The sequence below is a fragment of the Notechis scutatus genome, chromosome 1, assembly GCF_049901735.1.
Source record: "Notechis scutatus isolate UNSWTSFEM ecotype Mainland chromosome 1, rNotScu1.2, whole genome shotgun sequence".
In the NCBI taxonomy this organism is placed as follows: Eukaryota; Metazoa; Chordata; class Lepidosauria; order Squamata; family Elapidae; genus Notechis; species Notechis scutatus.
The window spans coordinates 227,189,970-227,214,188 of NC_142009.1; the positions used below are offsets into that span (position 1 = coordinate 227,189,970).

The window sequence follows — 24,219 nt, forward strand, 5'->3', positions numbered from 1 at the left end:
ACGGAGGATGTAGTCCCTGGGAAGGAAGAAGGACTCCGTTTCCCGACAACCTGAGAAGGGGACACGTGGATGAGAGGACTGATAGCAAGATGTGTTTAAGGGTTGTTTTGTTTCGGTTTATTTTGGGGGCTTAAAGAGCGGTTGTTGTTTTTTGGAAGGGAGAAAAACAGTGTGCCTTACAGTTGTTTCTACAAACTAAACCGGATTTTTTTCTACGCACAAAAACAAACAAAAAAAACCCGACATAACACTTAGAAACCCGCAGAGGAAGCATTTCTTGTTGCTATTCTGTAACAAGCGGGAAAGTTGCCATACTCCCAATGAAAACGTTTCAGAAGGAGATTCCAATCTAAAGTTGCTTGGCTGAGTTGGAAATGTCTGTCATTTATGATGCAAAACAGTATCCCCTTTAAACTATTTCTATGTACAATGCTCCATTGCCAGTTAAATTTGGAAAGTTCCCCAATCCATTGATCGAATCAAAGCTTCGTTTATTTAGTAAAAAAAAAAAAAAGGGGGGGGGGTTATTTACATCGGGACTTTGTTGTAATATGTCATGGATGCTTTAAGCCAGTCACTTTCGCTGCCCAACCTAGTGCTGTTGTGGAGAAAATAGAGAAAGGAGTATTAGTATGTTCGCTGCTTTTAGTTACTTAGGAAGTCATAAAGATGGGATGTTTTTAAATAATTATTTTCAGGGAGATATTGTCATTTTATCTGACCTTTGAAAAAAAAACTGCCTTTAAAATCTTCACTGAGAAAGGAAGTATGTCTTCTCACCTAAGCACACTGAAACTGCAAACATTGTTTTTGAGCATGCCCTATAGTATTTACAGTTAACAGTGTTGTTAGGGGCTTTAGAAAATATTGCTAAAAGACAATGTAACATTTCTATGTGCCAGGATTTTGTCCCCACATGGCTTGTTATAATTAGTGTAGTCTTATATTAATTTCCCAGCTCTCTTGTGATGTGCCTGTAATTAATATTTCTGCTATGTAGACTGTGTGTGTTTTTAGTTGTGAGTAGATGATCTGTGACCTATTGGGTTGGGTCAATTTTAGAAATATTTTCTTATCAGATTCCTCAATACCTTCAAGTTTGATAGAGTTTCTAATACACTTGAAAAGTTCATTAAAAACTTCTTAAAAATTCCAGGAGATATCCAGAGATCTCTATCTTGAAATTAGCCCATGTTGAACTGTATAGCACAGTCAAATATCAGGAGTTGACCACAGAAAGTGTTTTTGACATTTTTTATTATGTCATATGTTTTATGATAATTTTATAAAATTTGCCCCAAATTTCAGTTCCATGTGGGTCATGGATTCCACATTTTGTAAACTAGTCCATCTGAGGTACTTGGTTGAAAAACTGTTGCTATGATGTACCATTTCGCCCAGTTAAGGATTACAGGCACAAGAGTTTTAGTAATATATAGATTCTGCTAGACAGATACTAGCAGTGACTATTAGTGGAATAGTGGTTTTGACCAAAAACAATTTGCATAGATGTGAAGGTAATGGCCTTCCCTGTATGAAGAAGGCATTGCTTCCTTTTATGGATAAAATACTTTGTCCATAGAAAAAGAACAACTCTCTAGCATCATAAGATTATTGGAATTTCACTCATAATTTAGAAATGATGCTATTAGAAAATATTTCCAAAGAATATGCCATACCAAAAAAGCTATTTGCTTTCTCTAGTGTGGATACAACCTTCCCAGCATAAGTTACTATATGGTTTTACTGGATGAACATTGGATGTCAGAGAAGCTAAGCCTCTGGCAATGAACTAGTACATCATTACAGACAGATTCCATCATCTTTGATTCAAGCGTTTGTGACTCAGCATATCCTTTATTCAAAACATCATAAAATTTATTATAAAAATTAAAAATGCTAAATATATTTCCATTTTTGGCAATAATTAAGTATTCCTAGGTATCCTGAGATTCTTGAGGTTTTACATATATATGCATTTATTAGTTTTTACATGTATTTCATGTTATATTTGGGGGAGGGTTGGATGGAGGGAAGATGATAACTTCAGATAGACTTTAGAGACAAGACACCAATTCTAAATTATCTTGATTTTGTCTCTACAAGGTATTAAAAAAAGATATGCTCAGTCATGTTTTTCACAAGGGAAAGGAAACCTTTACAGATAGTCTTTGCTTTATGATCATTTGTTCAGTGACTGAAGTTATAGTGGAGCTGCCTCTCCATTTTACAGCCTTTGCAGTGTCCCCGCAGTCATATACTTGAAATTTGGGTGCTTGGGAGCCTGCTGCATTTACAACCATTGCATATCATTCAACTCCCAACTGTCTATTCCTGTGATGGCGAACCTATGGCATGCGTGCCACAGGAGGCATGCAGAGCCATTTGTGCGAGCACACGAGGCCCAACCAAACTTACTTGCACTGCACATACGTGTGCCTCCCAGCTGATTTTTGGCCCGTTTGAGGCCGTTTTTGCCCCCCCCGGAGGCTCAAGGGAAGCCTCTGCAGCCTCAGGAGGCTGAAAAACGGGCCTTCCGAAAATACCAGAAGTGCTGAAATGGGTCCATTTTCAGCCTCTCAAGGCTGCAGAGGTTTCCCTCGAGCCTCTGAGGGCAAAAATGACTTCAAATGGGCTGAAAATCAGCTGGGAGGCATGCGCAGTGTAGGTAAGGGGGTGGGGCAGGGGTGTTGTGCATTCATGCACAGGGGGCGGGGCACATTGCATTGTGGGTGCCAGCATGCGCGCGCTTTTGGCACACCACAACAAAAAAGGTTTGCCATCACTGGTCTATTCCCTTCCAATCTCTGGCCTTTTTAAATACCCTGCCATCTCCCCACTATCCCAGCTGATTTTTGATGCCTTCTTCCTCTTGCTGATAAAGTATGCGTAGCCAAAGCAGGTACTGGACCTCCACAAGACTGTGCAAGCCTCCCTGATGCCACGCAAGCCATTGCCGAGGACTCACAAAGGCCTTGCAAAGGGCCAGCAACTGCCTCATCAGGAGCAGGAGGAAAACGGTCCAAGTCAGCTGGGGCTGATAGGGATGGGGAAGAGGTAGTGGGTGGGGGGAAGTTGAAATCAGATGACCAGAGCAGATCAGGAATAGCGTGAGGTGTTTGCCTATGACTGTAACCAGGACTACCAGAGCTACTGTTGCTAAGGTGTGCGGTCATGTGACCATCTACAATATCGACGATAGTACTAAATTGCCAGGATTAAATGTAAATATTAAATGGTTTACTTGACATTTCTATCTTGTTATTTATTGTACTTATGGACATGGTCACCTTAGAAATGGATTTAATATATTTTTGTATATATCACTGTATATTTAAATTATAAGGGAGGTCAGTATATCCCTCTCCCTTTTTTTGCTTTCAAAGTGTTATAAGTACCGCTAGGTATCAGTATACCCCTCCTTCCTTCCCTGCTTCCCAAGTATATCATAAATAACTTTTGAAAGTACCCATCTTTCAAAATCATTAAGGCTGTTTCAAGGGAATTTGTCTTTGAGTACCTAGTAATTCCCATTGTTAGAGAGTAAGGACAAAGCAGGAGGAAGTCCAAAAAATTGACTTATTACAAATTACCTATTTTAAATGACCCAGCAAACTCCACTCCCACCAATAGTGACAGGGCAAAGCCATTAGAATATAAAATGAGAGCAAATCTCACTCCCACACTGATCATGTTACCTAGTTTAGATAATGAAATATCTGTGAGGAAACAACCAAGCTCAGAAGCACTTAAATGATCCGTTCTTCAGACTAAAACACGGACCCAGATTTACTAAACGTGAAAGCAATCCAAGCACATAATTCACATAGTCCTTCCAAGACCAATTTAAAACATTACAGGACCAATCCCAAGAAGAAAATGTTAGTGATGTAGTGGGAAGTTGAAATCTAAGGCACTTGAGATTCATAGTCTTTGGCCCATATTGTAAGGGTTACAGTGAAAGCAAAGCAGGAACTACCCCCTGATATCCACAACGTCTTCCTCAAAGGGCTCCCCATAGTTATGTTGTCTCCTCCGCCGAGGGCAGTGTGGTGGGCCATCAGGTTCATTGGCTTCTGCCTCCGCCTCCCTCTGCTCACCCTCTTTTTCTTCTTCCTCCGAATCAGATGCATCAGAGTTGTCTTCCTCCAGGTAGCGGTAACCTCGCACTTTGTGGCGAGGCTTGGGAATCTTAGGGAGACGATGGGGAACACTCTGGGCTATCTTACGTTCCATCCATACATAGGAGAACACAGCAGCAACCAAAGTAACAAGCAAGATGGATAATTTAGCCTGGAAGGAAAAGCCTCTATTAGTTAGGTAAAGGTAAAGGTTCCCCTCGCACATATGTGCTAGTCGTTTCCGGCTCTAGAGGGCAGTGCTCCTCTCTGTTACAAAGCCAAAGTGACAACGCTGTCTGAAGACATCTCCGTGGTCACCCGGCTGGCATGACTAAATGCCGAAGGCGCACAGAATGCTGTTACCTTCCACCAAAGCGGCCCCTATTTTTCTACTTGCATTTTTACATGCTTTCGACTGCTAGGTTGGAAGAACCTGAGACAAGTAACGGGAGCTCACTCTGTTACGTGGTGCTAGGAATTCGAACTGCCGAACTGCTGACCTTTTTGATTGACAAGCTCAGTGTCGTAGCCACTGAGCCACTGCATCCTATTAGTTACCAAACAGCAAACTTCAGTTGCTCCTTTATTTTGTCCTGAACCTTGTCTAGGAGGAAGAGAGGATTCAACATTGCACAAAATATCTTGCCTTGCTTTAGTGTTTTTCCTCTTTTATTGCCAAGTGTGAAGGAATGCAATTATAATCAAGGCAAAGTTGAGTTTCTTTCTAATGCTTTTCTCTTTCTCAAGCAGAGTAATCTTTTCTGTCAGTTTCGCCTTAATGCTTTCCTCATTACTTCACCCTTCCCAGGTCAGGTTCACACTAGACTGGAGAAATTCTCCTCCTTTCCCACTTTATATCTTATCTGCATTTTACCAAAGAATAAAATAATGTGCTCTATCCAGGGGTGATATTCCGCAGGTTCGAACCAGTTCTGGAGAACCGGTAGCAGAAATTTTGAGTAGTTCGGAGAACTGGCAAATCCCACCTCTGACTGGAGATTTTACAGTATCCTTCCCCTGCCACGCCCACAGAACCGGTAGTTAAAAAAAAATTGAATCCCACCACTGGCTCTATCCTTAGACCTATAGAATTCTCTTTTGTGCCTGGTTCCCTCACTCACCTTCATGGGCATTCCAGTCCAGCAATAAACAACAAACATGGCACAGGCTTGCCACCAATGATAGATGGTGAAGATGAAGTCCTGTCGTTCTTTGTCTTCGTAGAGCATCCCCAGAAGTGCTACAGAAAAGGGGTGGTGAATCATCAGAATCATGAGACTTTTTTCGTCTTTTCTCTCTCTCTTTTTTACTCCCATCAATAATCCAACACTAGCTGGTTGGAAAGTTACAGAGGATGGAGGGAGGGGGGTTGAACCTGGCCAACAAGAAAGCACCCCAATGTGCAAACAATCTATCCTTCTCTGTTAGTGAAGAGTGAAGATGTTTGGGAGAGAAACAGTTCAAAAACTTAATATTATGCTTTTAAAGCATAATATTCAACTAATCACCATGCGGTACATCATACGAGGAAATTGCTTTTATTATTCAGCTAGGCTTGATGTACTTCATGCTGCACAGAGATCCCAGCAAGTACCATGGTCAGGCATTTGTTTGGAGCAGAACAGGAGCAAAGATCTGTTTGTTCCAGGAGAGGAACCTGTGACCACAAAGCAATATTATTTACTTACTGCTGAGCCCTGTCTTGTTGAGGGAACTGCCAAGGCCCCAGAAAGCAGCAACCAGGTAGATTATGGGTGCTTCAGCTAAATTTTTGGCTTTAGGCTCCCAGCAAAAGAGGGCAATCAAGATGATGGTGTGAATAGAAGCTCCAGTAAGGAGGGGAACTTGACGTGGCAGCCTCAGCATAGTTAGTACCAGAGTAGAGCCTACAGCAGATGAGATTCCATAAGCAGTGAGAATATAAGCCATGTGTTCCAGGCCGATAGAACAGACGCCATAGTTCTGTAACAGATAAGGAAAGAAAGCATCAGCTTACAGACCTCACTGTGCGCTCAGTCCCTCCTATCTGAGAAGCTTACACATACCAAAGTAAAGCCAGTGCAAAGGAAGAGCACTTCAAAGCCACTGTAGATGAAGAAGAGGAGGAGGCAGCGCAGACGATAATCTCGCATGTGCTTAAAAGGCAGCTGGAAGATGTTGCCCCATCCAATGTTACGCAGGTCAATCTCCTCTGTGGGGCGATAAGCAGAGCCACAAAGAAATAACACCTGTGGAAACAAAAGGCCATTGTGGGAATGACAAGGACAGGGAAGAAGTAGGTCTCTTGACTTTCTCCCACTTTCCCCATATCAATGAAAGCAAATGATTTGGATCAGGGAAATACATTTTAGATCATATTGCTCTTATTGGATAAATTTGTCTAAATAGTAGAGACTATAGAATGAACAGACCCAAAAGGGGGCTAGCGTTTTCAATGGTAGACCTATCCTCAGGTTTAATGCTACCCTTTTGTAAGCAAAATAGAGAAATAGATTATTTCTGCTCATCTTTACAATTGTAATACACATAGTCCTTGACTTGCAACCACAACTGAGCCCAACATTTCTGTTGCTGAGTGAGACATTTGTCAAGTGAGTTTTGCCTTTTCTTGCCATTGTTGTTAAGTGAATCACTGCAGTTGGTAAGTTAGTAACACGGTTGTTAAGTGAATCTGGCTTCTGCATTGCTTGTCAGAAAGTTGCAAAAGGTGATCACATGATCTTGGGGTACAGCAATGGTCATAAATATGAACCAGTTGCCAAACATTTGAATTTTGATTACATGATCATGGGGGATGCTGCAAAGGTTATAAATATGAAAAACGGTTATGTCAGCTTTTGCCAAGGTGCAGCAGCATAGGCATTAGTTAGGTGTCTATGTTTATATATATCCTCCTGAAGATGTGTAATGCCTTGGGGATCAGAATGTCTTGCTAACCCATGCAAAACAGAAACATGTTGATCAACCGACACTTTTGATTATTCCAGATGGGAATGAAGCTGTCTTATAGAAGACATTGCTTTTGCCAGCAATTCCACTATCTAAAAATAGAAAGTTAGCCAACCAATATTATTGATTTTTCACGCTGTACGCCACCTGGAGTCACCATGGGCAAGTTGGTTGGCCATATAAATTATTAAATAAATAAACAAATCTTTGCAGCACAGACCATAAGCATGGAGAGGAAGGCTACTGCCATCAGCACACTCTCCACTATGATGAGCTCACTGCTGCGAGGCAATTTCTGGAGAACTGTGGTGTTGAACCCAACAAGGATCCCATGGCTTGCAGTCCCTAGAAAAGGAAGAGATCTTGGGTTAAGTGGAGGCCCCAGCCAGACAAGCAGCGGAGAAGAGAATGAGATAGAGCTACAAGTAATTAAGACTTCCCAAAGGAAAAGCCAATTCTGTATCAGCCTGGCCAAATTATAGCAGCCCTCTTAGCTACTCACCACAAGTCTTGACTTCGGAAAGTGTGTGGTTTAGCTCGAAGAGATAGTTCTTCAAGAAGAAAAACATAGGAAACTGGGCACAGACAAAACTCAACTAGAAAACAGGAATGGAAGAAAAGGAAATTAAAAGCCACACAAAGGACCTTTCTGAAGTGTTGAGCTTAGCAATAGAGCTATCATTTCCCAGCTGACAAGGGAGGACAGCATAGGGTGCTATCTACCATCTCTTCCTCCCCCAAACCCACTAGCTTGTGTTGGCAGAGTTCTCACAAAGAAGAAGCCATAGAAGACAGCCTCAAAGATAATGATGTAGGAATTGTAGGCACCACGTGGTGCTCGTTTCTGTTCCTGGACATGTTCCAGCTTGTAGTTCACATATTCATAGTATTTCTGTGCCATCCTGTTGGAATAGAGGTGCAGAAAAAGAGAGTATGGGTTAGCCTGGCAGGAGAAAGCATAGCTTCCCATTATTCCCAGGAGACTGCTGTAAAGCCTAAGCTAAACTATGTACCGCTTCTTCACATGGGAGCAGCCCTGAATTGCTTACGCATAACAGAAACATCCAAAGAGTTGGTAATTCATTCCCCACTCCCCACTTACCATCTATAGAATGTGAAAGAGCCTGAATATATAGTTCAGTCTGGGAAAAGTACCACCAAGGAGACCAATCAAGCTGGCAGAAAGTTGAATAAATATGATAAAGCCAGCCTTGTAGCACAGTATTTGTTTCTCCTTCCCAGCCTAATTTTGGCAATCTGGCTCACCTGAGGATGTAGTTGCCCAGAGATGCCCAAAGAGGTACAATGGCAGCCCCAATTGCCACCGCAGATGGTACCAAAGTATAGTAGCGCTCCCAGTAGTTAGTGGAGACAAAGAGTGCGTAGATGCCCACTGCCAAGAACAGCATCCACTTAGTGCCAAAAAATCTGGAAAGATAAAAGAAAAGGGCCTGGATTCTGGATGTTGTGAATGTCTGGCTTTAGAGCAGGGGTATCAAACTTCATTGGGGTTGTGTTTGACCTTGAGGGGGCCAGGGGGGGCACGGCTGGAGTGGGCATGGCCAACTCGATGTTGAGGGCACTGGTGGTGGCCCAAGCACTCTGCCAGCAAAAACGGGCTCCCGAGCTCCATTTTCGGCTGTGACACCCTCCTGCAACCCTCTGCCAGCAAAAATGGAGCTTGGGAGGGCAGCACGCGGCCCTTGCCAACTTCATTTTCTCTGGCAGAGGCATCACAGACCGGTCCTTCACTGTTTCCAGGGTGGCCCCATGGGCCAGATCTAAGCATCCCGTGGGCTGGATCCACCCCTTGGGCCTTGAGTTTGACACCCCTGCTTTAGAGCTTTTAAAGCTTCAAAACCACAGTTCAAAGAATACATAACAAAGAAAGAAAATTGATCAAACACAGAACTTTACCTGATAAATATTGGAGTATAGAGAAATGCGGCAAGGGGTGTAAGGCTGATGCCCAACAGCATTTTGCTATCAATATTCTGTAGCCCAAGGTTGCTATATTTCACCTCCCGGTAGGTCTCATCATAATGCAAGATGAGCTGCATCTGAAGCAGACCTGTGGAAGACAACATGGAAACTCTAGGACTGATCCTTTTTGCCCTTGGTCTATCATTCAGTTGCTGTAGAAAGCTTCCATCTTCAGCACTGAGTTCCTCCATTTCAGTAAATCACGGATTATGGTTTACAAATCACAAAGACTGGGTTTTCACAGCACACCAATCCCAAATGAAGCAAGCCAAGTTATGGTTCTGGATGATGTGAAAACTGAACTATAGTGATGCTCAGAAAAATAAAAATAAAAACCAGAAGGAGAGAATGGTAGTAACTCCTGCAATACCTACCTAGAAAAACCCCATAGGTCAGCATTCCTGCTATGCTGGCTGCCAAAAGGTTCTTGACAACTCCAAGACGCTTACGGCGAAAATACTTTCGCTCTTCTTCTTCTTCATTGTATTCTGCATGAGCCCCCACAAAATCCTCCAGCTGAAGACAGAAGCATCATAAGGAGTTGGGAAAAAATGCTAGGTGAAGTGATTAAGATACACACAGACATATTCCACAAATGAGTGGAGGTGACTTGCAATCAAACCTAGGATTACAGCCAAGAAGATCAGTAACACTCTAAGAGTTCTATTCTCCAATATAAGGCTGTTTTGGGGAAGACATGCAATGAATCCAAGTAGTTTGAAATGTTGAGGAGCTTATACACAAGCACATGCGTACATGTATACATGTATGTATAGGTAAAACTTTTAGTATGATTACAATACATGCAGATGGCTTCTCCAGAAACAGATGCCAAAGAAAGGCTATATCCAATCATTATTTTGTTTCATTGAATTTTCACTGCCTCATTCAAATTTTTTTAAAATGTTGTTTATCATTTCTATTAAATAGACTACATATGGCATTGCTGCAGAGAAAACTTTGCGTTTTAAGAGAATTAAAAGTCCTTAGGTGGCATTTCACCATCAGATCTAATATATGTACATTTGTTTCCCTAATGGTTGCAAATAACTCCATTGTTTTTTTTTAAAAAAGGTTTTTTATTGTTTAGGTAACATGCTAATAGGTCTATGGATGATGGTAGCTTTATCTCACTTTGTTGCTTTTAAAGTGATGCATTCTGGTATTTAAATGTTGTATGCAAGAAATGATCATTCTGTAAAAATGGTGAAAATGGGAAAAAATGCATGGATTGTATCCACTCATGTTCAGAGCAAATTTGGAAGGTGCATGAAAGTGCTAGTTACAACAAAGGATGAAATATCCCCCTAGTACTTATAAAGGGATAAACATATCAAGCTAGCAAAGACTTGTTTCCAACATCTTGACAAAATACTGCAGCTTATGCATTGGGTAAATGCCACAGAATATTCCACCTCTAAAACAAATGCTTCCCTGAAAAAGGCATTGAAGAAGGCTGCAACTTGTAAGAAACAATTGCATATTTATGTGGTGAAAAGCTGGTTTAAAGCCATACTGCAAAATATTACTCCACTCCATATACATACATACATACATACATACATACATACACACATACATACATACACACGGTAAGACTGGGCAGGCTCCATCTTTCCAGCACTAGTTCTGAAAGAATAAGAATGAAGAAGGTAATATAACCTGTTACAGTCCTTCTCCCCCCCCCAAAAGCTACATTCTTTAAACTCTGTAAACATTTTACACAAACGGAATACAGAGACAAGCACATCCTATGCAAGACAATTTCCTCAGAATAACCTTCTCCAGTCTGGCAACTGATGGAAGCTGAAAACTCACATCTCTGAGGAGCACCATGTTGGGGACGTCTACCTTAGATTTATCAAAAAACTAAGATACCTTTAAGCCAAAGTAGTCACAGAGTGATTTCACAGATAGATCCATATTGTGAGTGGATTTTCCTCCCGACAATGTATAAGTGTTTTTCCGTTGTCATATTCTGGGATAATTTTATGACTTCTTACCCAGACTAACCTACAACTAGAAATCATCTCGCTTAGCTTCTGAAGCCAGAGTTGCAGCTGGAGAGGTGGGCAGCGATGTGATCACATTAAGAGCAACTGCGTTCTCTTCGCTGATGATGTAAAGCTATTCAATACCACTGACAATACTGCTACCCTTCAAAAAGACCTCAACTATGTGTCAGAATGGTCAAACAAATGGCAACTTCAAATCTCAACAAATAAATGCTCTGTCCTACATATTGGCAAAAAATAATTCAGAAAATAAAATACAAGCTGAATAGTCAAGACCTTGTTAATGATCCAAACTCTGTCAAGGATCTTGGAGTACTCATTTCTAATGATCTAAGTGCTAGAGCCCACTGTAATTACATAGCCAAGAAGGCATTAAGAGTTGTTAACCTAATCCTGTGTAGCTTTTTGTCTGGTAATATCACACTACTAACTAGAGCATACAAAACATTTCCTAGACCAATACTTGAATACAGCTCATCAGTCTGGAACCCGCATTACATATCTGATATTAATACAGTTGAGAAAGTCCAGAAATATTTCACAAGAAGACTTCTCCACTCCTCTACTTGTTGCAGAATACCTTATGCCACCAGACTTGAAATTCTAGACCTAGAAAACCTAGAACTACGCCGTCTTCGGTCTGATCTTAGTACATAAAATTATATATTGCAATGTCCTACCTGTCAATGAATACTTCAGCTTCAAGCATAACAACATAATAGCAAACAATAGATACAAACTCAAGGTAAACCTCACCAAACTTGATTGCAGGAAATACGCCTTCAGCAACAGAGTGGTCAATGTCTGGAATACTCTACCTGACTCTGTGGTTTCTTCCCCAAACCCCAAAAACTTTAACCTTAGACTGCCTACTATTGACCCCACCCCTTTCCTAAGAGGTCTCTGTAAGGGGCGTGCATAAGCGCACCAACATGCCTACCGTCCCTGTCCTATTGTTTCTTTTATATTTTTCTTATGTGTATCCATTTCATGTATTCATAACTATGTTATATTTATACCTGTTATCTTATAATCGCTGACTAAAAATACAAATAAACAAACAAACAAACAAACAAATAAATAAAGCGAGCCAAACCCATTCAGCTCCTGGATGTTATTGAGCAAGGGAGGTATTTATTACCTGTACATCTGCCCCATTCCGGACAGGTCCATTCATCACGTCATCAATTTCACGTCCTTCAGGAGGTCCCCCGCCCTCCCGCGGCTCTTCGTACATGTTGCCGCCTGTAGGAAACGTTCAGAGGAAACGAAAGTCCCAACAGCTCTACACCCTTGCATCGGAGCTGCTTTCTGCGTCCGACAGGGGCAGCAAGGCTTCCCCTCGGATCCCGAGAGCGCAGGGTTTCTCCTTTCCCCAAAGCACGCTCCCTGCTGCACTTCCTCCTTGCTCCCAAACCTTCTGCGTTTCCACAGAGCAGCGGGCAACAAGGGAAGGAAAAGTGCCATTCAGATCGGGGCTAAAAACGCGAGATATCTTCCAGGTTGCTCTGAGCTGGGGGGCACGGCAGGATCGCGCGCACTATACACACTTTCTGTACTTTTTAAGGACCAAACCAAGAGCAAAAGCCCCGAAAGAGACGCGATGGCTGGGGAGATCCTAGAGTTGCCCTCAATCCCCTGCCCTACTCTCCGTCCCAGAAGGAGCTGGGGGGCGGGGGGATTTACCTTCCTCCATGGCCGCTCCTGCTTTGTGGCCAGCTGTCCTGCAAGCGCGACGGTCCTCGCAGACTGAAGCAAGGCTATAAAGTTGTCGGTTTTTTTAACAGGATCCTCCAGCATCAGAAACACAGAAGGTTCACTTCGCTTTTCCGCCTCGGGTGGGCTGGGCTGGGAGCTACGCGCATAGAAACGCTCTCTTAAAGAGATAGGACAGCCTGGCGCCCAAGGGTTGCGCGCTCTATTTCTCTGGAGTGCGAGAGAATCCGAGCGACTGTGTTTGCTGATGGACTAGATCAGGGGTCGCCAATCTTTTGGACCTCAGGGACCACTAATTTCATAATTTTAAATCCCAGGGACCGCTAACCGGTTCTGTGGGCGTGGCCTAATTTGTGGGTGTGGCTTGGTGGCCATGGGGCTGTCTGGGCAAGGCTGTATATAAATATTATAAATATTTATATAAATGTTGGATTTTTTTATTTTAAAAGAGCAACCTTTACCCAAAATCAGGCAAAGCAGGCAGGCAGGCAGATTGAGTTGCTCACAGAATCACAGATTCATTCAGAGATCTATCTATCTGCCATCAGCTAGTTCAGTCTGTCACATAACATTTGCTAGCAAGCAAATTCATAACATTTGCTAGCAAGCAAACTCACAAAATTAACTCACAACACACCATGTATGTAAATATTGAATTTTATTATTAAAAAAAGAGCAACTTTAACCCAAAATCATGCAAAGCAGGCAGGAAGATTGAGTTGCTCACAGAATCATTCAGTACTCAGTCTCTCAAATTTGCTTGCAGTGAGACTGCACTGAATAATAGAACCTTCAGTCCTAAGGGAGGTTCGGCTGTGCTTAAAAGCAGAGCCGAAGATCTAAAGACTAGCCAGAAAGCAAGAAATCCAACCATTTCCTGCTTCCTAGCTAATCTAAATCTCCCAGCACGGCAGAACAGATGATGGTTGGAAAGAGGAAAAATAGCAATTTAGCAGGCAAGTTTGCCCGGTAAGAATAAGTGGGTGGGAAGGGTTTCCATGGGCCATGTGGGCGACGCAGCCTAGTGTTTCTGCGCAGGCTGGATTAATTGCTTTGGGGGGTGCCCTGGGGGTGAGATTTCTCTGCGGCCCACCACAATTTTCTCGCAGCCCACTGGTTTGCAACCACTTGACTAGATCAGGGGTCCCCAATCTTGGCCACTTTAAGCCTGGTGGACTTCAACTCTCAGAATTCTGGGAGTTGAAGTCCGCCAGGCTTAAAGTGGCCAAGGTTGGAGACCCCTGGACTAGATCACAGTTGGTTGAACTGGCAGAGCATGCTAAACTATAAATCATGGTTTACAAACAGCAATAACTGGGCTCGCGCAGCAGGCGTAATCCAAACTATACCATATTTTGATTTAGAATTAGGGTAATCCCAGCTGAAGTCTGTTTAAATATGTGCCTTCAAGGCAGTCTGGATTCCTGATGCTGCCTGCAATAATGCCTATGGTTTTCTTGGCAACGTTTTCATATGTGGTTTGTTTGCCCTTACCTCCTTCTAGGGCTGAGAGAAAGTGACTAGATCAGGGTCACTCAGCTCCATTCAGGCCCAAGGAGGGACTAGAACTCATAGTCTGTTTCTAAACTGCTTGATTTGTTGACTAACAGGACTTTTAGTTCAAGAAATTCTCCATTGTAGTATGGCAGTCAGAAGGTGAGACAGAGAGGAGGGCAACAAATGTAGCACTATAAGAGAATATTAATATGGGGATTTCTGCAAATATGAAATGGCTGCGTAGAGTCCCATCAGTCCATTGGTGGTCAGTAATTGGAACTATTTGGAAATGTTCCGTCCATACAAAAAGCATATCTATTGACTATTGCAGAATCTGCTCTGAATCTGTTTGGTCTCAAACCATGTATTATACTCTTTCTTTTTCCTCTTTCCAACCTGCATCTTAAAAATAGATAACATTAAATAACTGAGTTGGAAGGGACCTTGGAGGTCTTCCAGTCCAATCACCTGCTCCAGCAGGACACCCCATACCATTTTGGACAAATATCCCATTTTGGATTATAGGAAGTTAGCACCCATCCCTCTCCTAGAAAAATGAGATATCCTAGGGAATATTAAAAAGGCAGAATATTTCCCCTAAAAAGAGAAATAGAAACTCAGAAGCAGAAGCTCACCCTCACCTTTATTAATGGGTGGACCATTAAAGCCTGGGCCAGAATATTCTACATAACAAAGGCCTCTACCCATGTCACCACCTGGCCTGGGAAGATTGCATCAGCCAGCACTCAGGTGAAGCCATGTGGTCCAGACAAAGCCTACAAAGTTAGCTAAGACCCCGCCCCTGGGAGTCTGACAGCCAATGGGATACATTTCTTACACAGGAACAGGAAACTCTAAAGTGGGGGCCAACAGAGGGTATAAAGCAATTGCACTCTCAGCATCTTGCCCCTTTTTCCTTCTTTTCCTTCACCTGACATATTGAAGCATGTGATCCAGTGGTGGGATTCAATTTTTTTTTACTACTGGTTCTGTGGGCGTGGCTTGGTGGGAATGGCAGGGGAAGGATACTGTAAAATCTCCAGTCAGAGGTGGTATTTGCCGGTTCTCTGAACTACTCAAAATGTCCACTACTGGTTCCCCAGAACTGGTCAGAACCTGCTGAATACTACCACTGATGTGATCGTCCTTTTCACTTTGGAGCTCCAAGCCATGTGGTCCTGTCCACCATTAAACCATCTTTCCAAACAGCCTCCATGTTTCCAGTGACTTTTTCCCCACTTGGAACTGAAACCAGAAGGATATTTCTTCCAACAGGACAATCTCTTCTTGAAAACCACCTGTGGTGGAGCACCCACAATGTTTGGAGGCAAGCTGTTCCAGTAATTAATTGTTCTAACTGTCAGGAGGTTTATTCTCAGTTCTAGGTTGGCACTCTCTTTAATAATCTTATACCCGTTACTTCTTGTTCTGCCCTCAGATATTTTGGAGAATAAGTCAACCCCTCTTCTCTGTAACTGCCCCTTAAATATTGGAACACTGCTATTATGTCATCCATACTCCGTCTCTTAGTTAGACCAGACATACCTGATTCTTGCAACCATTCATCATATAGATTTGCTTATACCTAGCTTTTCCTATATGTTTAGAATTCAGCCTGCAATCCATCCATTGTAGCAATTTGCTGCTGAAGTCATAGCTATTGCAAAAAATACCTATGGTGTATGCCTGGTTGCATGTAATTGGTTGCATCCTCTTACTGATGTGGCTGGACAGGAAAAAATATGAGTATTGATGGATTTGTGGTGATCTCTACATGCTCTGTATGTTTTAAGGTCAGCGGAAATGAAGATACCAGGTCAAGTTTTCAAGTTTTCTGTAAGGAATGAGGTCAAGTTTTCAAGTTTTCTGTAAGGAATGAGGTCCAGTTTTCAAATTTTTTGTAAGGAATGAGGTCAAGTTTTCAAGTTTTCTGTAAGGAATGAGGTCAAGTTTTCTGTAAGGAATGAGGTGCATGTGTGTTGGCAATGCTGGTAGAGTGAATACCAAAGACTAATCTCTATGATATACAACTTGTTCCAACAATTCCTAAGTGAAAACAGTTCAACTATGATTCCCAAATATTATATACTTTAAAGATATATTGTTTCTCCTATAGAAGATTTGACATAATAAAACCTATACACTTCCATGGGCATCCCACAGATATGTGAAGAAACTTGGTCTGTGAAGAGTAAACAATGACACCTTGGCATTTTGGGAATTTAGCATGTTTCAGCATCAAGGCCACCTGTATGAGGGATTAAGTAAATACAGATTGATGGTATGCATTTCATACTTTCCAAGTTTCATTTCTGCAGCTTGGCATCCCTACTAACTTCTGCTTTTAAACACAGTCATCTTGAAACTTTTGTTTTCAGTTCTGTATATTGTATAGAAATTTAGAAAATGTGTGCCAAATAGAATAATTAAAAGAGAGGTAGAAATAGTGACAAGGAAACCAAAATTATAATTCTCTCGAAATTGGATACCAGATATGAAAGTGTACTGCGGATATAATTTGCAATCTGTAAACATATTTTTGATCGATAAAGTCAATCAGATCAGTTTGGATTCAGTGTTGGGACAGTTTTCCTTTCAGATGCTTATTTTAGATGCTTTTCAGATGGTAGTTTTTGAGGCTGTGCATGCATTTTCTGATGAATTCCACTCCTTGATTCAGGTAGTCCTGGACTTTCAACCAGTTGCTTAGCAACCATTCCAAATTACAAAAGACCCCCCAAAAGAGGTATTTACAGGTATTTACGATCAAGATTCAAAGTTCCAGCGGCTGGGCTTAACCTTCAGTCACTTGATTGCCTTTGGGATGCTCATCAATTAGCTCACATTTAGAGCCATTTGCAACATTCTGCGGTCATGTAACCACAATTTTACAATCTTTTTCGTCAGAAACTGCCATTTATTTCAGGATTCTGACAAAAACTGCCCATTGTGGATAAAAAGTTTGCTGAACAACCAGCAACCATTCCTCCTCTTGAATCTCTTGCAGTTGTTAGCATGACCTATTATAGCATTAACTTGAATTATGTTATACCTTAGGGATGCTATTTTGAATCACTTCTGGTCTATTCTTTCAAATCATGTCCAAAAGCTGTTTTTTTTTGGGGGGGGGGGACACTAATATTTAATACTTGTTGGCTTATAGTGATCATCACATTCTGTTGCCTGTCCCATTTAATATTTACACCTGGGAGGCAATGACCAGCACTTTGGAATGAAGTACCAAAGACATGCCAGCTATTGCTCTTTGTAATCCAATTCCCAAGAAAATGAAAAACATCCTTTTGACCATTTCCTACGTTCAGTAATGGGCTGGTTGAGAATGAACAAGCTGAACTTAAATCTAGACAAGACAGAGATCTACTGATTATTAGGAAAACAGACTTGGTGGCTCAGTTTTTTCCTATATGGAGTTCATCCTTTTTGGAAGAGAGGTTAATAATTTGGATCTTATTTGTCTCTGAGTATCTTGGTAACACTAGTGGCAAAAAAATATGTTGGGACAACTACAGTAATCTATTACATCAGTTAAGAGTCTTCCTGAACTAGTCAGAAGTTACCCACATCCTGGTTATGCTTTGAGTGACTATTCTAAAGACAGGAAGCAGGGACTCAAACTGAAGCAGTAGCTTCAGGGTAGAATTTCCAAGAGAATTTTGATTAGTGATATCCCAAGAAGGAAGTTTTTCCATGAATGATTCCTTCCTTTATTGGGTGATATATTGTGATTGGAAGCAGTGTCCAGCAGTAAAATGGCTCGAAAGTACAAACTAGCATAACGGGGTGTGGCACACAGAAATGTAAGGATCATTCATTTTCTGCTTTATTTTTTAAGAAAGGGAAGAGGGTGGTTATTTTGGTATAAAACAGAGGTTTGTGGGATGAAGCACTTGTTCCTGGTTCAGAAACTGAACACCGATTAGCTAATTGCTTGACATAATTAATTATTAGCCACAAAGACTAAGTGGTGATTGGCTGCTGATTCTCTGTGAATTCCATAGACTCACAAATATGAAAATCTACCTGTTCTGATAGTAGCGTGATAACTAAATCAATATGGAAATAGTGAAAACAGTCCAGTCAGTCTCAGCTTGTATTTTGATGTGCAATCAGAAAGGCTGGCTGACCAAAGGCAGTTTGACAGGAAGTCCTCACAGATTACACAATTCAGTTGAATATCAGGAAGAGTCTGGTAGAACCTCTTTTGACACATTTTATTATACATTTTATTACACATTTTATTAAAAGGCATAAGTGTTCATGAGTTGCAACATCATTTCTCTGAAGTAGGATTTCAATTGGGATGTTGGGGGGGGGGGGGGAGAGAGGTTGGTTATGCAGATGCAGGTTACATGTAAATACATTATCAATTAACAACGATACTGTGTTAAAATCCATTGTGTTTGTGAGGTAATCTGAAATCATTTGAAGTCCAAACTCTCAAATTTTGGAATATGGTTATTCATTTTACAGAGAGAGGAAGGGAGGGAAGAGGAGAGGGGGGAGAGAGCGAGAGAGCAATCACTCATTCAGTATTATCCTTAAAGTCTTATTTTTCAAAATAGTCACTTTTTGATCATTTCCTGACCAGACCTGCAATAGAGTGTTCTGGGAGTTGAAATGATTTGATATTTTTTTGCCTTTCTTTTAAGTCCCGATGTCAAACTTGTATTCATCAATTCTTTTATGCAGTTTCCCTCTTTGTCCTATATAGAATCCATTTGGGGCATTGCTAGCAGATGATGACAAATATCACATTAGAAGAGCATATGAATGTGCCTATAATAGTGTGCATATGGGACCCCGTGATAGTGCTGTTAGGGCGAGCTATTTAAACATCAGGGTCTGAGCTTCAGTCAGGCTATTCCGTGCAGCTGATGAACTGCGTGGCAGCTCATGAAAGATTATGCCTTTTAATAAAATTACCCACTTCTTTGTTTTTACTACTTCAAATTAATATGGCTCTCCTCCCACAATTCAGGAGAGTAGCCATATGAAATGCCACCACTAGAGGGGATAGGTAACCTGCAGAATACTATGCAAATTCTTTTAAAGAAAATAATAATAATTTAGCAATAATTTACTAAACTTAGATGCCGCCTGACTCTCAAAAACTCTGGGTGGCACACAACAATTAAAGAAATTATGATCAAGGAATCTCTCCTCCACCATTTAATCATGTCCAGTTCTCAGAGACTGCCTGAACAAGTCCCTGCATTTCTTGGAAAGGTTTTTAAAAAAATGTTTGCCATTGCCTCCTTCCTATGGCTAAAAGAAAGTGACTACCCCAAAACTTACCTTTCAGTATTTATATTTCCTGTACTTTGAAATGAATTTCACTTGTGATTGCCCCGAAATTTATCTGGATCTCTTCAAAACTGGATCGGTTAAAAAAAATAGTACTTTCCTCACCCTGTCTTCTATTATGTATCCTATATTTTTCACCATTTCTTTTATCCAATTTTAGTCCACCAAAACATCCATTAAGGGAAAAGGGCAGCACAAATTGGCTGATTCATTATTCTAGTATGGCTCTACTGCCACGCAGTTGGGATTTCCTTAAATTTAACTGCTTGACACATTTCAGATTTTTATTTTGAACCCCAGAAAAATAACCAGGCTTACATAAATAACAGCTATAAGGTAACATTTTTCCCTACAGAATCTAGATTACTGTTTTTGCCAAAATGTTCCTAAATAATTGGCCAGCAGGCAATATACTGTACATCAGAAGGAGGGCTGACACTTTGCATTAAGGCTTACACTTCATAAACAAAGTTTGCATAAGCCTTGCTTAGAATATTGGGTTGTTAAGAATTCTTTAGCACAAATAGTTCATTTCCCTTTTTCCACAACACTATGTAGTTTCCTGTCATGAAGTAGCATCTCAAGATCCTTTGTTGTTCATGACCACCCTTGAAACAGAGGGCTTAGCCATATTACCAAGCTTTAGCAATTAAGATATTAGGAGAAACCAAAATTAGATAGATAGATAGATAGATAGACAGACAGACAGACAGACAGACAGATATAGATATAGATATAGATATAGATATAGATTAGATATAGATATAGATATTTACAATAGAGTCAACATTTAATTAAACAGGTCATTTTTTATTCTGGTCATCTATTAGATTGTCCCAATTATAAATTCCTCTGGAAAACGTGTCCTTGGGTAACATTAGTCCTGTAAATATCAATGAAACTTTTCAGTTTCTTAATATACAGAAAGAAGAGACTATGTGACTATGGCACTAACACTAGAGGAGATTATTTAAACAAAACAATGCAGAGGCTTCACAAAATAGCTTCAAACGTTATTTTGCTTGATGGACTATTAAAGCAAAGCATTGTTTCAAAGTTTGGTACAATCCTTGAATTTATTCCATTTCCAGATATTCATTGAAGAGTGTATTCAATAAAAAAGGCCGTATAATCAAAAGGAGAGAGAGAAAGTGCTACACATACATTCTACTAACCAAATGAAAAATTAGTAGTAGGAAAAAAATTAGACAAGACTATCCTTGTCTAATTGGCAACTTAAATTTGAGTTAAATTAAAAGTTAAACTGTAGTGGTGAAGTTTTTATTTTAACTTAATTATATACACACACAAACATTATATAAATCTCTATCAACTTCTATTCTTGCCTTTATGCATATGTGTGTGTGTGTGTGTGTGTGTGTGTGTGTGTATGTTTTCTTAAGTTTTCGCGGGTATTTATATGTATGGTATTCAGCTTTGCTCGGGTATTTTCCCACGTCATTATAGTTGTGCTTTTAAAGTTGTAGCAACGTTTCAGCAGAATCTCATCTGCCATCAACAGGCTTCTGTATAGTGAACAGACGAACACAATACAGAAGCCTGATGATGGCAGATGAGATTCTGCCAAAACATTGCTACAACTTTAAAAGCACAACTATAATGACGTGGGCAAATACCCAAACAAAGCTGAATACCATACATACAAATATATATATATATATATATATATATATATATATATATATATATATATATATATATATATACACACACACACACACACACACACACACACATACATATACATACATACACACACAAACACTACTGCCAAGCATTCAAAATGACGTGCACAATTCAATGCAATAATATTGTAGAAAATATGATTATGACTAACCAAAAAATTATGATGGTATTCAATAAGACTTGAAACCTTTTAATCTAACCATTTCTTCCTTTACATTATGCCATATAATTGGTTTCAAAAATGACATTGTAGAACACGGCATAATGTTTTTTTGAAAGACTAAATTGCAACCTTCCAAGCATTTCAAGATGTTCTCAGCCTTGACTTTAAGATGTGTAGAGTTCAATTCCCAGAATTCCCCAGCCAGCATTCTGGGAGTTGAAATCCACACATCTTAAAATTGTCAAGGTTGAGAAACACTGCTCTAGAACAGGGCTGTCAAACTCCAGCCCGTTGGCTGGATGCATCAACGCACTGCCCACGCCTGTTTTAGCGAAGGGGGGAAAAGTCCTGATATGTCATGTGACACTGCTGTGACAATGTGAGTTTGACACACCTGCTCTAGAGGGACATTTTATCCCCCAGCTGCAGAACGATTAAAGACTATTTAAAAAAAGAAAGACCAGAAAAGAAAATACTTCTAGAATCTAAGTAAAAAATGAATAGCAGTACAAAGGAATGCTTGAATATCATCTATTCTAGAAATATTCAAATTCTCTAAATCAGACCCAAAGATTTTGACCACCTTCCCCATTAATTTCAGTGTCAGAGCTGTTGTAGTTAATGGAAATACTTTTCCTCCCTCTTCATTTAGCAAGAGGACTCAGGACTGGCTTGGGCAAGGTTTCCTCCTGTTGCAAAGCTCATTTTTTGAACACACACAAACCTCAGAGGCCAGTTTTGTTTAGAAATGCCTTCATTGCATGTCTGAAGCAAAGAAGACCCAACCCTTTCCATATTCTTGAAGTCTCAAAGTGACTGATGTGGTGAGACAGTGTGTTCGAACAAGTCTTTGACAATTCAGCAATGGGGAACCAGAATGCAGCTACTGTTTCCTGTGATCCAGAGGCAAACTCTGCCTCCAGCCAGTTGAAAGTTGCTTCATAGCAAGTGGGGGAAGAGAGAATGGGTAAATGGGTGAAGTGATTGGTGTTGGAAAGGGGAAGCTTAAACATCATGTGAGGGTTCCGTTCAATCTTATATGAGCCATGGTAGCTCAATGTTTAGAATACAGTACTGCAGGCTACTTCTGCTGGTTGCTGGCTGCTGGCTGCCTGCAATTGGCAGCTCAAGTCTCACCAGGCTCAAGGTTGACTCGTTGGGGGCAATATGCTGACTCTGTAAACTGCTTAGAGAGGGCTGTGAAGCACTGTAAAGCGATATATAAGTCTAAGTGCTCTTGCTCTTGCTATATCAGATGTCCCATTTGACACATAAAATACACAAGAGTAAAGTAAAATAATGTGGCTTTATTTTTATTTTTTTATTGCAACATGCAGGTTTGGTGGGCCTTTGCTACTAAGCACAGCCCATGCCTGCTGGATCATCATTTCAGAGATATTTCCTTATCAAATTCCTCAATGCCTTGAACTATGATAGAGCGTCTAATGTAGAAGTCTCCAAACTTCCACTCCCAGAAAGAAACCAGCTATGCTGGCTGGAGAATTCTGGGAGTGGAAGTCCACAAGTCTTAAAGTTGCCAAGTTTGTGGACCCCTAGTCTAATATACTGCCTTCACTGGAAAAGCTGGGATACAGCCAGAGAAGTATGATCTACCTTGAAAGTAGCTCACGTTGAACTGTATAGCACAGGGAATGTTTTATGACATTTTGTACAGGTAGTCCTTGATTTATAGCTGCTTAATGACTGTTCGAAGTGACAATGGCACTGAAAAAAGTGACTTCACACTTACAATCATTGCAGCTCACGTGATCAAAATCCAGAGGTTTGGCAATTGGCATATATTTAGGACAACAGCAGTATCCTAGGATTGTGTGATGATCGCCTTTTGACAAGCAAAGTCAGTTGGGGAAGCCAGATTCACTTAAATCGAGGACTAGTTTTATTATGCCATAAACTGCTTTATGTTACAAAGTCTACAAATTTCAATTCCATGAGTGTCATAGGTCTTGGATTTTGGATGCCTTCTGTAATTTAGCCCATTTGAGGTACTTGGTTTAAAAAAAAATATTTTTTTTTGCTTTACTGTCCTGTTCTGCCCAGTTTAAGGTTACAGGAATTAGAGTTTTAGTGGGATATGGATTGTTTTTGAATTTGATTTTAATTGTTTTGAAGCATAACACCTGATTCTATGCAGCCTGGAAGGCATCTGGGCTGAGGAATATTGAATTAAAACAACAATGCACTTCTTTGAGACAGAAAAGACATGACTTATATTTATTAGTGACTAGAAGCTTCTTATGGACTTTTTTGTGTAAATATGAAAAAAAATAAATTTGTATTGATGATTAGACAGGATAGATTACAGATTAATTAAGATTTATTTATTTATTTGTTTTTTTATTCTGCTTTATTATTTTATAAATAAGTCAAGCTGGTGAAAATACCTAACGCTATTTTCCCTGCAACAAAAACCCAGTGAGGTGGTTTGGGCTGAGAGAGTGTACTTGATCCAAAGTCACCCAGCTGGCTTTCATGCCTAAAGTGGGACTAGAACTCACAGCCTCATGGTTTCTAAGCTAACACCTTAACCTCTGCACTAATCTGGCTTTTATAATATGATGAACCTTAGAGAGAGGGAGAGAGGTTAAAACATAGGAACCGTTGTGAAATATTGGAAGCTACTTCTTTGTATTTTCTTTCTTTTCTATTTTTGTTCAACATTTTTGTTTTTTTAATTGCACTTTTGGTACACTTTTTTGTTTTTTCTTTGTTTTCTGTCTTT

General features: G+C 40.5%; 1 protein-coding gene across 1 annotated transcript; it reads right to left on the reverse strand.

Annotated features, from left to right (window-relative positions):
• Window positions 1–1,824: 1,824 nt before the first annotated feature.
• On the reverse strand, window positions 1,825–13,143 carry UNC93B1 (unc-93B1 regulator of TLR signaling). Its single transcript, XM_026665637.2, has 12 exons — window positions 12,755–13,143; window positions 12,210–12,313; window positions 9,428–9,569; window positions 8,988–9,141; window positions 8,337–8,498; window positions 7,843–7,972; window positions 7,573–7,666; window positions 7,291–7,415; window positions 6,167–6,349; window positions 5,810–6,083; window positions 5,243–5,361; window positions 1,825–4,293 (listed from the first exon to the last, which is right to left on the reverse strand). The coding sequence occupies exons 1-12, from the start codon at window positions 12,762–12,764 to the stop codon at window positions 3,976–3,978; spliced, it is 1,815 nt and encodes a 604-aa protein (XP_026521422.1). The 5' UTR covers window positions 12,765–13,143; the 3' UTR covers window positions 1,825–3,975.
• Between the last annotated feature and the right edge of the window lie 11,076 nt (window positions 13,144–24,219).